Source organism: Gaeumannomyces tritici (genome assembly GCF_000145635.1).
Source record: "Gaeumannomyces tritici R3-111a-1 unplaced genomic scaffold supercont2.1, whole genome shotgun sequence".
Classification (NCBI taxonomy): Eukaryota; Fungi; Ascomycota; class Sordariomycetes; order Magnaporthales; family Magnaporthaceae; genus Gaeumannomyces; species Gaeumannomyces tritici.
In genome coordinates, this window is record NW_008804545.1 from 5,114,148 (window position 1) to 5,127,647 (window position 13,500).

General features: G+C 59.0%; 6 protein-coding genes across 6 annotated transcripts; 3 read left to right on the forward strand and 3 right to left on the reverse strand.

The window, feature by feature from the left end:
- Positions 1-443: 443 nt before the first annotated feature.
- GGTG_01625 (hypothetical protein) lies at positions 444-2,027 on the reverse strand (the record flags this gene model as incomplete). The annotated part of the gene is made up of 2 exons (XM_009219392.1): positions 444-1,705; positions 1,974-2,027. The coding sequence occupies 2 exons, from the start codon at positions 2,025-2,027 to the stop codon at positions 1,469-1,471; spliced, it is 291 nt and encodes a 96-aa protein (XP_009217656.1). The 3' UTR covers positions 444-1,468.
- A 641-nt stretch (positions 2,028-2,668) lies between these two features.
- Positions 2,669-5,802, forward strand: GGTG_01626 (hypothetical protein). The gene is made up of 2 exons (XM_009219393.1): positions 2,669-3,425; positions 3,503-5,802. Exons 1-2 carry the CDS (start codon positions 3,282-3,284, stop codon positions 4,922-4,924), a joined length of 1,566 nt encoding a protein of 521 aa, XP_009217657.1. The 5' UTR covers positions 2,669-3,281; the 3' UTR covers positions 4,925-5,802.
- On the reverse strand, positions 5,218-7,815 carry GGTG_01627 (hypothetical protein). Its single transcript, XM_009219394.1, has 3 exons — positions 7,354-7,815; positions 7,025-7,191; positions 5,218-6,971 (listed from the first exon to the last, which is right to left on the reverse strand). The coding sequence occupies exons 1-3, from the start codon at positions 7,389-7,391 to the stop codon at positions 5,785-5,787; spliced, it is 1,392 nt and encodes a 463-aa protein (XP_009217658.1). The 5' UTR covers positions 7,392-7,815; the 3' UTR covers positions 5,218-5,784.
- Positions 7,816-7,992: 177 nt separating this feature from the next.
- GGTG_01628 (mitochondrial 37S ribosomal protein S8) lies at positions 7,993-10,066 on the forward strand. Its single transcript, XM_009219395.1, has 2 exons — positions 7,993-9,008; positions 9,090-10,066. The coding sequence occupies exon 1, from the start codon at positions 8,473-8,475 to the stop codon at positions 8,956-8,958; it is 486 nt and encodes a 161-aa protein (XP_009217659.1). The 5' UTR covers positions 7,993-8,472; the 3' UTR covers positions 8,959-9,008; positions 9,090-10,066.
- Positions 10,067-10,207: 141 nt separating this feature from the next.
- GGTG_01629 (hypothetical protein) lies at positions 10,208-10,417 on the forward strand (the record flags this gene model as incomplete). Its single annotated transcript, XM_009219396.1, has 1 exon — positions 10,208-10,417. The coding sequence occupies one exon, from the start codon at positions 10,208-10,210 to the stop codon at positions 10,415-10,417; it is 210 nt and encodes a 69-aa protein (XP_009217660.1).
- A 1,281-nt stretch (positions 10,418-11,698) lies between these two features.
- Positions 11,699-12,994, reverse strand: GGTG_01630 (hypothetical protein). The gene has a single exon (XM_009219397.1). The coding sequence runs from the start codon at positions 12,677-12,679 to the stop codon at positions 12,245-12,247; it is 435 nt and encodes a 144-aa protein (XP_009217661.1). The 5' UTR covers positions 12,680-12,994; the 3' UTR covers positions 11,699-12,244.
- Between the last annotated feature and the right edge of the window lie 506 nt (positions 12,995-13,500).

Here is a 13,500-nt window from a genome sequence, read left to right on the forward strand (position 1 = left end):
CATGGCTTTCTTGCAAGAGTTATTCCAAGTCACAGCGATTCCGGCGCCGAAATAACTGGAGGAGCGTCACCTGTTTCCACACCACTAGAATAGACACAATGCCGCTACCGCATGGGCCTATCAATGTTGATCGTCGACCTGTATACTCTGTGACTTGGTTCCACCAGAACGGCCATTTTTGGGTCTCGAGTAGCTCTGAGACGAATAGCTTCCGCTCGCTCCCTTGGAGTCACAAGGACGCTTCGACTTGCTCAGACTGTCCTTGAGCACACTTCTATCTCGTCACGCACAATCTACGTCGTCCTCGGGCGCGTACGCATGTTTATAGCCATCTATAAAGACACGGCTCCTTATAATCGGCGTTGCTTGATGGGGAGCGTGCATCACTTCCCTCCCACACATCGTGCCCTTACCTATCACTTGCAGCAGCACCAGATAACTGCAACGAGAATTATAAGATATAGCCTTGTTTACAGCCTTATTCTGAAATGAGCGCCCAGAACATCGATCCGGCGAGCGGCCAGGAACAGTCCGGCGGAAACCCTGTGCAGCCAGCCGAGCCCTCGGGAAGCGGCGACTCGGTAGAGCAACAGGGCTCACCGCAACAGCCTCCGCAGCAGCCCCCCTACAGTTATCCCGGCTGGTACACGTGCTGCTACGTCCCGGCCTCCATGACGGACGGGCAGCGGCAGCGACAGCAGGCCATCGCCGCGTTGATAGCTGATCGGGAGGAGCGCGAGCAGGCGGCTCAGCGCGAGCAGTCCCGCAACAGAGATACCAACTAAATGTGACTCGACCCTTTATTTTTTTTTTTTTTTTTTTGGGTTTAGCTCGTTGACGACTGGCCGGGAAGGTGTTCTTCATCTCCCAACGGACGTGAGGTATTTGGCATCTGTTCCCGGCGCTAGGGCAGCCAATCAAGCCCACGCGTGTCTGTGGGAGTCTTGATCTCTTGCCGGGGCACTGCTGCTGGAGAGTCAGGGTCAGTGATGTTGGTCGGGCTTGACCCTCCTTGGGCGGCGCAGCGTAATTGGCCTTCTGGTACGGGCTAGGGGGCCGGCGATATTGGTCAGTTTTTGTTGGTTGTGGCGGTTGGTTCGCAGGCAGAAACAGAACGAGCTAGGTTTGCATTTTGGCCATGTAGGTACGCGATGTATTGTCAGCACTTGCACCGATGCGCCTGTCAGGGGTTTGGGGGCGTCCAGTGCTGCTGAGCTCAGCGGGATTTCGATAGATTCAATTGAATTCTCTCTCGTTGGCTAATGCTAAGCAGGGCTTTGTTGGAGGGGCTGCTCGCATCAATCAGATCTTTGTGGGCCGAGTCCAGGCAGCCAAGGCCAGGCCGCCGAAAATGCCCGTGCAGCAATTGCGTGCAGGCCCATGCCAGGAAGCGACGACTCCGGGGACGGCCCCGAGCAATTTCCCTCGGCAGGCCCGTATCCTGGCACCTTGGATTCCACACACGACATCATCGCATCGTGATGACATGGGTGAGGGCTGATTTGATTCCAGCTGTGGCTTGGACGGCACTCGGCCGTTTTCCCGGTGGCGGCGCCCACGACTCGGATCTGCGCACTCGCTCCTTTGTTTTGTTGCTTCTTCTCTCGGGCGAGGTTCTTGGCCCCAAGCCACGGATCCAGCTGCGGCGCGGCGTCGCGCACAAATACAGAAGCAGGGCAGGCAGGGCGGCTGCAAGCTCCTGGGCCTAGCCCAGAGGCAGGTTAGCGACAGGCTTGGGTCTTGATGGGGCATGCGGGCAGTTCGGGAACGTGGAACATGAAGGCTACGGTAGCATCGGAGGCCAGCCATCAATTGGGTGGAGCACACCCGTCAAAAGGTCGCGACGAGATGCACGGGCTTTATCGGTCCACGTCGATGACGAAAAGGAAGATGGGCAAGGAATTCAAATCCCTTCACTGCACGTGTCCCTTATCCGGCACCCTCGTGTCGAGCAAGACTCCCTACAAACATACAAGGGCACCTGCGGACTGAGAGACGGTCAAGGGGGGTGCTTGCCAGGCGCCCATTGGACCACGACGCCGACCGAATCCTTCAAGCCGCAAATCTTTGCTGCAGGCGGCAGTAACCCCAGCCACCCGGGGCGGGGTTTCCTTTCCAAGGGCGCCTGCGCCCTGCTGCCTGGGAAAGCCATGGAATGGCGACTTGGATTATCGACCTCGGTCGCAAATTCGATATGCTGATTGCCAATTGCCAATTGAGAGATACCTACATAGCTGGGGTTAGGTACCTACCTTTCTTTGCCATACCGGAATAAAGGTTACGAGGAAAGAATAAAAAGAATCACCGAGCTGCAGGGCTGGGACACACCGAGGCAGGTGCACACACCCCCAGCCCCGGGATTGCACCGCGAGTGGTGGTGCGCGTGTGGTTGTACGAATATGTTCCGTCAGCACAACCCCTGCTCGCGCTGGCCTCGCCCCTCGTCAATTCTGGGCGTGCGCCAGCTGAAGGGAGCTGATTGGCCTAGCCGGAGCCGTGGAAGTGTGACAGCCGGTTCAGTTCTTCCCCCCACCCACTGCCACCCCAATTTAGTCCGTCGCAACCATCGCCCACGCATCGCCAGCGGTGGGGAATCTGCCCCTGGCCGCATGCTGCGGACGTCGCCGCCGCTGCCCTGCCCTGCCCGCCGTGGTCGTTGGTGGTGGTCATGTCTGCTGCCGCCTTCCTCCTGTCAGCTCAGCTTCACCCAGGCCCGACACCCAGGCCAGACTCGCCCAAGAGGCTGTGTGGAATCAAGCAGATCCCGCTCCTCTTGTTCGTTCCCTTCGCCTAGCCTGATCTGCCATTCTTTTCTATTCCAACATCCCACATCCCACTGTTGGTGCTTGCGCTTTTGCTCTTTCTCGCCAACGCTGTCGCTTGAGGCCTTTGTGACACAACCTCCCAGCCCTAATCTTTTGCCCCTTTGCGCCCCTTCGCCGAACGTCCCTCGCGACCCTTCCGATCCTGCAAGCCACGCCCGTTGTAATAAGGCTTCACCTCTTCCATCCGGCGCTCCCATTGTCACGCAAGCCCACACTCCGCGACCACCAAACCGCCGCCGATAACGTATCGTGTCCAGCAACACCATCTATAAATCCGCCCGTCCGTACTGCGATTTCGCCCCGCGATCAAATCGCTAGCCTCGGCCGTCCACCGCGGCCACGAGCCCGACCGCGCACGCACACGAACGCGCCCGCAGTCTCCGCCCTGCACACACACTCGAGAACCTTGCTTATTCGCCACTTTTCCTGGTCCCGTTCCTAGACCCCATATCTACAATGTTTCTTAGGAAGCCGGACACAGCGCCCGCTTTTGCAGCATTGCCTTTCCATCGCCCGAGTTTGCAAACCATGTCGAGGATACACCCAAGAAAGGACGACCCTCAAGGGAAGAGTAATGTCTTGTCCTCTCCAACTGCCATCGTACGCACCCGGTTTCCTATCCATGTCGATATACTGCTTTCCTCTGGCTGACCTGGAACTCTACCAACCACGCTCAGATCATCGTTTCGGTCATCGCGGGTCTCATATTTCTCACTCTATTCGTTATTTATATTCGCAGCCTTCGAGTGAGGCACCCCGAGCCGAAATACATCCCCACACCTTTCCTCAAGAGGATATGGGAAAACTGGACGCCATCATCAGCCCGCTATATGCGACCGGCTGGGGATGGAAACGGACGATGGGGTGCACCGGGTGCACCAGGTGCCAGGGGAGACCAGCGCAACGGCCAGAGCTCGTCCGAAGCTACACTGACAACGGTGCCCATGCAATCGTCGTCCAACGCCACGGTAACCATCGACCGCCACACATCAGTGCGCTCCGTTATGACGCTTCCCGAATATCGGACCAAGGTCGCCGAAGGAGAGCAGGTTCTGGGCGTCGAGGGCGAGCGGGATGGCATCGATGTCGTCGTCGAGCTGCCTACGGCCGAGGAGGAGGAGGCGCTACGCGATGAGGAGATGGAGGGGCTTTTTCAGATTCGTGAGGCTAGGCGCCGCCAGCTCGCCGAGCGTGAGCAGCGGAACCAGCGCCGAGAGCAGGCCCGTGCCGGGAACGACGTGGTAGCCTTGCGCGCTGTCCGCGATGAGGCCCGCGCTGCGCGCGTCAACAACACCGAGGAAATCGAGGCCCTGCGCGAGATGCAGAACCAGGCCAAGCAGAATCGCCAGCGTGCAGTCAGCAGTGTTAGTTACGCCGAGATCGGCCTGGTGCGTCACGACGGCACGCGTGCCCGTGCGAATAGCAACGAGAGCGAGCGGATGGGGCTCCTCAGCGACACGGCGAGCATAGCTGCCCTCAGCATCGCCACCTCCACCCGCACCAGAAGCAGCCTCGCAGATCGCAGGTCTCAGGCTACTGGACGCCCGCGCAGCAGCTCTGTCCTCAGTGTCGAGACGTACCGCAGCCAGCCGGGATCTCCTGGCCAGTCGCCACGCAACTCGCCTGGCCTGTCGCCAGGTCTGAGCCGCCGCTCTCGCGCCTCGTCGCGCCCGCGGCGCCTTTCTGCAGCAAGCACCATTCACGCTGGCTCCAGCCCCGAAATTATCGACGCGGCCGAGGCCGATCTGGGTGGAGGCTACCTCTCACAGAGGGCACCGCCGGGCTACGACGAGGTTAGCCTCAACGACGATCCCGCTGGAAGCTTCCACAATGTTAGCCATCCCGGCTCAGGACACACCACCCCAAACACTCCACACTTCGACGAGCCTCCCCCCGATTACCCGGGCCCGCTTCCGGAGCGGCGCTCGTCCCAGCGCGCAGCTGGTCAGGTCGCCCCGCGAACCAGGACCAGCTTGAGCAGCAGCACCTCGCCCCAACTGCCCAACTTGAACTTCCAGACTCTCCCGCAGATCGTTATCGAGCCATCAACTGCGATGCCGGGAGATAACAACGAACAATCACAACCCAATAGATTCTAATAGGATCTACAACTGGGAGGCTTGCGCGTGTCGCAAAAGGATAAGGAAAAAAAATACAGCGAAAAAAAAAAACCACAATATAATCTAAGGATATTCAGTTATTGTATTGAAGGGGCTGGTTGTACGACGCACAGAAGAGAAGGCAAAGATGCCATGAAAGGATAAGACCCTAAAGGAACAGGCTGGATCGCAATGGATAAACAAGGGCTCGGGGGTTCGGCAATGGCATGGCCTGGAGTGGGCAGAGATATACCATGGAAGGCTAGTGGGGTGGTGATGGTGGCTAGTATCTTGTCCTCGGTTACTCTTTTTTCTTTCTCACTTTTGTATCATGTCTGTCACACATCTAGGTGCCTGCCCAGGTACCCCTTTACGCCACTGTTCTTTGTTACATGCATCACCAGGCGCAAACGGCAGGCGGGGTTGCATCTCATGCGGTTCTCCTGTTTTACGTTTATATTGGACCGGCAGTCGTTGTTCCCCAGAACTTCCTGGTTCGAGTTATTTGATCATAATCTCGTACTTTTGTTCTCGTCAGTTTGGGTTTGTTGGCAGTGAAGCGCTTCCAAGTACAAGGCCATCTTCCCGGCGGGGTCCACGGCTCGACCAGAGTATAGTGACCTAGTGTACACTTAGGGAACTACATGCTCGAGTACAACTTAGTATGGTACTCATTGTCACCAACCTCACTGTTTTAACCTCCTCTGCTATCACCCCGCTTGGTCCTTCCGTTTTTACTTGTTTACTCCCTTCATTCCAAAAACCCGGGTGGCTCTTTCCAGAAGTCTACGCGAGAGACCAGCGGCTCCAAACAGCAAATAGGGATATACAGAGCACCGGCCGTAGATTGCCGGGATGAATCAGCCGAACTTCTTCTCAAACTTCTTGAACATGCTGGTGACGCCCTTCTCGAGCTTGTAGGCGTTGCTCTCGAGCTTCCTCGTCTCCCGATCCGACTTCTGCTTGTACCTGTGCTCCATCTCGCCGTCGTCGGGGCGGTACGCCTGCTGGTGGATCGAGTAATCCATGGCGGTCATACCCAGGGCCCCGCCACCTGTGACAGGAGGTGCCGTCTGGGCCTGGGCCGGCGGCGGCGGCGGCAACCCGGGAGTTCCTGGGGCGGCAGGAGGAGTTGGGTTCTGCTGATGCTGCGGCTGTTGCTGCTGGAGGCCCGGAAAGGGCTGTGGCGGCGCGAACCCGGGGCTGCCCGGAAAGGTGGCGCCATACGGGCTGCTGGCGACGGGCAGAGTTTGCGCGCGAGCCAGGCCTGGGTGGCTGCCGAAGCCGACTGGGGGCAGGCCCGGGCTGGCTACACCCGGGGGCGGGGGCGGCATCGAAGGGGGGCCGGGGAATGTGGGCGCCCCAGGGACGTGGCCATACTGGGGAGGCGGGATTGCCGGGCTGAGGGGCCCCGCCATTCCGCTCGGCGCAAGCCCGGGTGAGAATGGGGTTGAGGCGTCGTAGGCTATAGTCTGATGCAGCGGGTGGATGCCACCGTCGGGTGGAGGCGGTGTCTTCTCGCGGTGCTTGATGGCCTCGGGCGCGGCCGGGGCGGCGGGATTATATGCCATCGGAGCAAAGGACTGTGGCGGGGGAGGCGGCGGGGGGAGTGGTGAGCCGGCGTTCTCGGTCGCACCCGCTGACACGGCAGAAAGGGGCGGGGCGGCAAAGGACGGGGCACCGCCGGAGCCACTGCTGGCGCGCTCAGGGGCCTTCTCAGACGAGATTGCGGCGCTTTCGAGCTTCTGGACCAGGCCGCTGGCGTCGTGGGCCTGGGGGAGCTGCTGGCGGGGCGGGGGCCCGGGCTCGTCCTGGACGTCGACCTGAGCCGGGGGCAAAACGCGGCGGATGCCGTTGACGAACTGCAAGGCATCCTGGGGGGTCCAAAAGTAGATGTCGAGCGAGTGGAGCTTGTAGTGATACTTTGTTTCGTTGCGCGGGTCGAACCATGGGAGATGCCACTGCTCCATGTCGGACACCTGGCCGACCGTGATGCCGACGACGCATTGTTGCTTGTATGAGTACCGCACGTTTGTGCTGTCCAGGACTGTGGGGGTTGTCAGCATGTAGGCGCCCAGAGTGCAGTTCTAGATCGCTTACAGCCATCAAAGGCGTCCAAATCGTCGGTTCCAGGACGGTTTGCTATCTCAATTCGCGCCCGCCCCTCGGCCGCGTTCTCGAACAGATAGACATAAGACCCCTTCTCAAACCGATGATGGGGCGGGTCCTCAGTCGGCGCGCCGTAGAAATAGTGTACGTCACCGAACCTGCGAGTGAGGGTGGTGACAGGCGTCAGACGAGAGCACGCAAGCCCGAGATGCCTTCTCGTTGGAGAAGAGGGCTGGCAATTTGATTGCGAAGGCCAGCAGTGGTTCGCTTGCCATCCGAGCTTTCGCCTGGGGATGGCTGCCGACAATGGCGAGACTCACAGTGTCGCCACGTTCTCCTCTCCTGGCCTGCACGCCATTGTGATTACAGGCCAAGTCTAGTTGCTAGACGGCACAGCGAGAATGGCGGCGGAAAGGCGGAGCAAACAATCGCGGGGCGGTCGTAAGCAGACCTGGCTGGCTTGCAGGTTGGGAGGACGCTTGCGACTTGCAAGAGTGAGGCCCGGGCCAGTCAGCCGAAGCTAGGGATGGAGGTGCTTGATTGGCAGACGGAATGAAGATTCCTCGTAGAAGGCGAGCAGCGCAAGGGGCTTACAAAGACCCTCCCGGCCATATATACCGACGGCTGGCAAGGGCACATGGCAAGCGGCTTGAGAAAAAACTGGCCCTGGCCCTGACCCTTGCCGTGTGATATGAGGGGCGCGTCAATCAGGGCCCAATGCGGCATCGGGTATGGCGCGGCGACAGGCCGCGACAGGCAGAGCTCTGCCGGCTGTTTGGTGGATGAAGCTGCACAGCAGAGCTGGAAGCTGGTTGAGCCGTCACACCAAGACTCTGGACCCGGCGCTTACCCTCAGTCTGCCCCACCTCGCGCTGAGGCGGGGAGGGGTCCTGTGGCCAATCAGCGCCCGCCAATCCCTCCAGCCCGCGCACTGGTCGTGGAATGATGGAATTCGATGCGCCGCGGGAGAGAAGGTCCGTGCCCTCCCGAACTTTTTTCTTGCGCGGCCGGGATTTAATCCGGGCAAATGCACCAACGGCGCCGGGCAGCTGTGAGCTGTGGCTCCAACGGTTTGACTACCCAGGATTGATACCATACTTCACATTGCCTCGCCGTCCGCAGCTAGTATCTTCCCCGCCAACATTATCAGAACAGATCGGATAGCAGGCAAGAGAGCGAACAAGCAAGAAGCCGCCCCGATCCGACCCCCCGATCCGTCGACACACCTCCGCTTCCGGACCCTTCCCCGGGACACACGGCCGGCTGCAGTCGCAGATCCAGTGGCCCTAGAAACGGCAACAACCACGCGCCAGACGACACCACACCCCCTCACGCCTCGGCATTTGCGCCACCCTCAGTGACGTTGCGAGGAGGAGAGAAGGCGAGGGCCGATACGAGTTTACCACAAAAAGAAGCGGCCCCGGCCCACGACTTCCAGGATGGGTATTCTCAGCGTAGTGAACATGTGCTCGCACCTGCAGAACGCCAGCAAGGCGCGCCTCGGCCTCACGTCGGTGCCCAACACAAAATACAACCTCAGATTCGCCATGGCGCTGCACCGCGCCGGCCTCATATCATCCGTTACCCGCGCCGGCCCGACCCCGCCCCCGCCCGAGGCCCTGCTCACGTTCGAGGCCGAGCCCGTCACGACGGCCAACGTCGCCTCGCGCCGGCTCTGGCTCGGGCTCAAGTACTGGGAAAACAAGCCCGTCATGCAGGACATTGAGCCCATCAGCAAGTCGAGCCGGCTCGTCCAGTGCAAACTCCCAGGGCTAGAGAAGCTCATCAGGGGGTTCGACCACGGATACATCAAGGGTCTCTACATGGGCGAGTCGCTGTTTGTGGGCACATCCTGCGGTGTCCTAGAGGCCAGGGAAGCCGTGGAGAAGCGGGTTGGTGGTCTTGTGCTGTGCAGAATCAAGTAGGAAGCTCATGTGCTAGGACGGCATTTCCATCGCTTTCATCAGGCATACAAGTAAGCTTCCGCCATCCCCCAAACAGGACTCACATCTACCCTGCGTTTTTCTTTCTTGCTCTGACCGCGGCCGTATAACAGGTGCTTGGGTGAAATGTGTATTATACTGATGTATTCGCTTTGCATCACGCCAACATGCTCTCGATCGGTGGTCCGATCTACCCAATTCGAAGGCATTGCGGCATGCCTATGCTTGCAAAATACAGACCCATTACTGTGCGCAAATCACTCAGGACAGCCACCCCGCCTTGCTCGACGGAATGTCTTTCTCCCTCGACATAGCCCGACATAGCTCAGCACGGAGGTACAAAGCTGCGCTCCGTTGGCCCATACGAGCTCGGATAGCATGTAAGAGTATTAAAATGACCCTGGGGGCAAGGGCTCCCACCAACATGCCACGGAACCCGTGTCCCGGGTTTCTTTGGAGTTTCGTCTCGACGGCTCAGGATCTTCGATCCTCCTCTCCTCGATCCGACCCCCTGCAACGAACCACGAACCCTTTTATCAGTGATAGGCCCCCATGAGTGATCCATTGGTGCTATCATGTTCGGCCTGAAGCTCTATCTGTACGGCGGCGGCAGCTGCTGGGGGTGCTGAGGGGTGTCCTTAGGCGCTGATATGTTGACGAAAAATAACATCGGAAGCTTGGCCGCTTTAGGATATCCTCCGGCAGGCACGAGGAATAGGAGGGCAAAGACTATACATCCACGGGGTTACCGAACCCATTCGCTGCCAATCTCCCTGTTTGGGGGCCAATCACACACTCGGTGCCTCTGGGCTGGTGGTCGGGGTGCGATGCGACGATGAGCTTAAGCCGCCAACCTGCGTTTGCGGCCGCGGAACCGGTTGATCAGAGTAGAATACAGCCCGGTCTCGAGTTGAGGCGGTTCCGAGACGGCGGTACCGACCCGTGATGCCAAGAAATGAAGGGATGATTGGGGCGTTGGGAGAGCTCGCCTCGGGCGAGAGACGGAGGCGCTGCATGTCTGGTGCTCGTCTAAGTGCCTACCTGTCTGGCTCAACCCCTCGCAGCACACACACACACACACACACACACACACACACACACACACACACACACACCAAAACCCCCCCTCGACACCAGCCTTTCGAATGGGGCCAAACCCCCAAACCGAAGGAGGAAGAGTTGAAACTCGACCAGCACCGACGGCTAGCCTTGCTTCCTCGCCCATGACGACATGGATAAGCACCGCCGTCCGGCACCGCCCAGGGGAGCATGTCCCGTGCCGCGCGGCACCGTGGTTACGCAAATCTCCGGGGGCGGCGGCCAGGCCGAGAGGCCTACCACGCGCCGCGGGTCGACCGCCGGGGGAGGGCGGTCGGGCGTGGGGCCGACCACAGTCCGAGATGACCACATCCCTATCCCTGACCTCGGGTCATCGAGATGAAGGGAAAACTCGATCGCTCGCTCCACCCGACCGCCTGTGCCGTCTACCCGCTTTCCGTTTCCCTGGACCCTGGCCTGACTGGTTGGCTGGCATGAAGGGCCTAGACGAAACGGAACAAAACAAGAAGAGACGTAGGTGGCAGCCAGGCAATACCCCCGAATCGTACGAGTCATCTGCAGCCACGGATGGTTTCGTCACGGCACACTGCCCACCCCCTTTTTTTTTCTTCTTTTCTATCCCCTTCGGGCTTTGGTCACTGTGGCGCACCTGGGCCCTTTCATCAGTTACTATCCGGGGCCTCTTGAGCTTGGCTCTCAGGCGTGGACTGTTCCTTGGCAGATGCACGTCTCAGTGCCGTGCAGGTCACCCCTTCCTTCTTGCATGGCTGTTGCTGGGGGAGATCTGCCAATGGGGTATCGCGGCTCGAGAGGGGAAGGGGACTGACTGTCCTGCTTTGCTGGTTGACATCACGTCCATTTGGGTAGGCAGGGCAAGACGAACGCGACGCCTAGCCCGCATATGGAGAGTCCAGCCGGAAAGGCGCGTTTGGGAAATGCCTGTCCCCCTCCTCGTTTTCCCACCCTTTTTGTTGTTGGTGTTGCTATCTGTATCTGGGGGGGTTACTTTTTCCCCTCTCTCTATTTTCTTCTTCTTCTGGATTTCTGCTTTAATCCGTTAAGCCAGCCGAATGGGTGAGCCGACGTGGTGTGGTTTCGCTACCCAGTGACGGCTTCCCTCGGCTAACAAGGTCTGCCATTTCTGCCCAGGAGACAAATCACCTCATTTGACATCCCTCCATCCGCATGCATCAAGAATACAGCGCAGGACACACGATGTCGTGTATGGACATTATGGGTGCCAACGGGTTATGCGGTGTTGTGATGAAGGGGACGTCATGAAGGAGCAAGCGTCGTGGGCTAATGGGACCTCCATGTTCTCCGCGCCATCTGACCTTGGCCCTTCGATCCTACCTATCCAGCGAAACAGCCGCCCACCCTCAATCTCCTCAGAGCCTCCACACCACGCATCGTCATATCGTTTCGGTCACAAAAAAGGTTCCAGAGGCATTTACTTTGACCCAGTCAAAGCACCACCCTGCCAAGAGTTCGAGGTGATCGGCATCCCCAGGTGGACTTAGCTCGGGCGCGTCCGCCCATACATGTCTTGGTACATCTCTTTGGGGCGCCGCGCGGTCGATCAACTTACCAGGCCACGGTTCGTCGGCCATCGCCGGTGGCTTGTGGCTTGTCAACCCCACGCAATATTTCGCTCATTTTTTTTTTTCAGTGTTTGTCTCGCATTAGCGGTGTGCATTGCAGCATGCTTTCCTCAAAGTCGCAAAAGGTGGGGTGGATCAAGTGGCGCCCCAGTTCGTATTGCAGCGTGGGGGAAATCACAGCCCATGCAGTTAGAACGGGGGAGCCAGAGAGAAACAAAGAGAGAGAGGGAGGGAGGGAGACATGCTGTGTTGGCAGGAAACATGTATTTCGTTTGCTGCGCTGGTGTTCCCAACCCATTGTAGGTCCAGTTTCGTTATGGACTCGAAGATCGTCATTTTCGAAAAAAAGAGGACGGAAAAGAAAAGAAGAGAAACCAAGACGCCCTTGCAAAGACTCTGTCATCCTTCACCCCTTTCATGGCAAGTGCCGAGAATAAAAAGCAAATACTTCCTAAGGGGAAAACAAGTGGCCCGCTGTCGCGAAATTCGCTTACAATCTGTGCTTCACGCTGTGTTTTTTTGTTGCTCCATCATGGTATCGACTTGTGAAAAAAACGACAAGAAGAAAGGAAGAAAACAATGTTGTTCTTGCGTAGCACCACCCAACTTTACTCGACGGCAAAGTCTCCCTGGTGGTCCTCCTGGTGCTCGCCCCAGTGGACGGGCCCCAGCTTGAGGAAGCGGAGGCCGCCGACGCTGGAGCCGACGCTGCTCAGGCTCGAGCTCCGGCGCTGCCTGGACATCTCGGCCTCGAGCGCCGTCGGGGCCGCCGCCGCCGTCCTGGCCTGCTGGAGGGACCTCTGGGCCTGCGGGTACGAAGCCGACCGGGTGGGGGCGAGCGAGAGGAAGCTCGAGAGCCGGCGCTCAGTGGCCGCCGCCGACGGCGAGTACGGGGTAGACTGGGCCGGGACAAGCTGGAGGAAGCTCGAGAGCCCTGCCTCGGCGGTCGGCGGCGAGGGGCTCGAGTGCGACTGGGTCGGGGCGAGCTGGAGGAAGCCCGAGAGCCTCCGCTCGGGGACCGAGGATGATGCCTGAGCCGACATTGTTGTGTTGTCTTTTTGTAGGGGATATTCTTTTCTTGTGGTTGCCTTTGTGGGTTGTTTTTGTCGAGCTGCTGTTCCCGGTCGAGGCTGTGGGAGGAGGCCAGCAAATCTGCAGGTGGTTGTAACTGTAAAAAGAACAAGACAGCGGTGCCAGAGAGAAGAAGAATCAAGAACAAGTTGCTTGGGGGAAGGACGAGGATCTAGGGGACTTGCTCAGGACCAGCGTGGACGAGGGGAGCAGGCGAACTTATATAGGCCGTATATATATGGAGCTAGAAGTCAACAGTGCTACTAACTAGCAGCGGCAACGTGCATACGCCGTGGACATGGGATGTCTTCAGACGCAGGCTAGATGCGGATAGCAGGGCCCTTGTCAGACAGCCATCGCTTACTCCCCCGTACATACCACCCAGCGTGCCAGCGCGCCAGCCATCGGCTCCCACTGCTGGTCCGGCTGCTGCTTGCCCCCCCTTGCGGGCCATCCGGGGGAACGGATGCTTATTGGAGCAAGCTATTTCCCAGGTGGGTAGGTGTAGCCAGCCCAGCATCCTAGCCCTCATTTGCGACGCATCACATGGCAGCAGAGAGAGGGGCAGACGAAGTGACGAGACCTCTGCTCTGTCGAAGCGCAAAGAGCGACACGCCTTGGAAACCGAAAAAAAGGTAGAGGGGGCGCACAAACGCCGAGGCGGCCCCATGATTTGGGGCAGACCCCTGCCATGACCCCGGACCAGGTCCGTTTCTGGGCTGTCGTGGTATCACTTGGCCTCTGCTCCTCTCTCTCTCTCTCTCTCTCTCTCTCTCTCTCTCTCTCTCTCGTC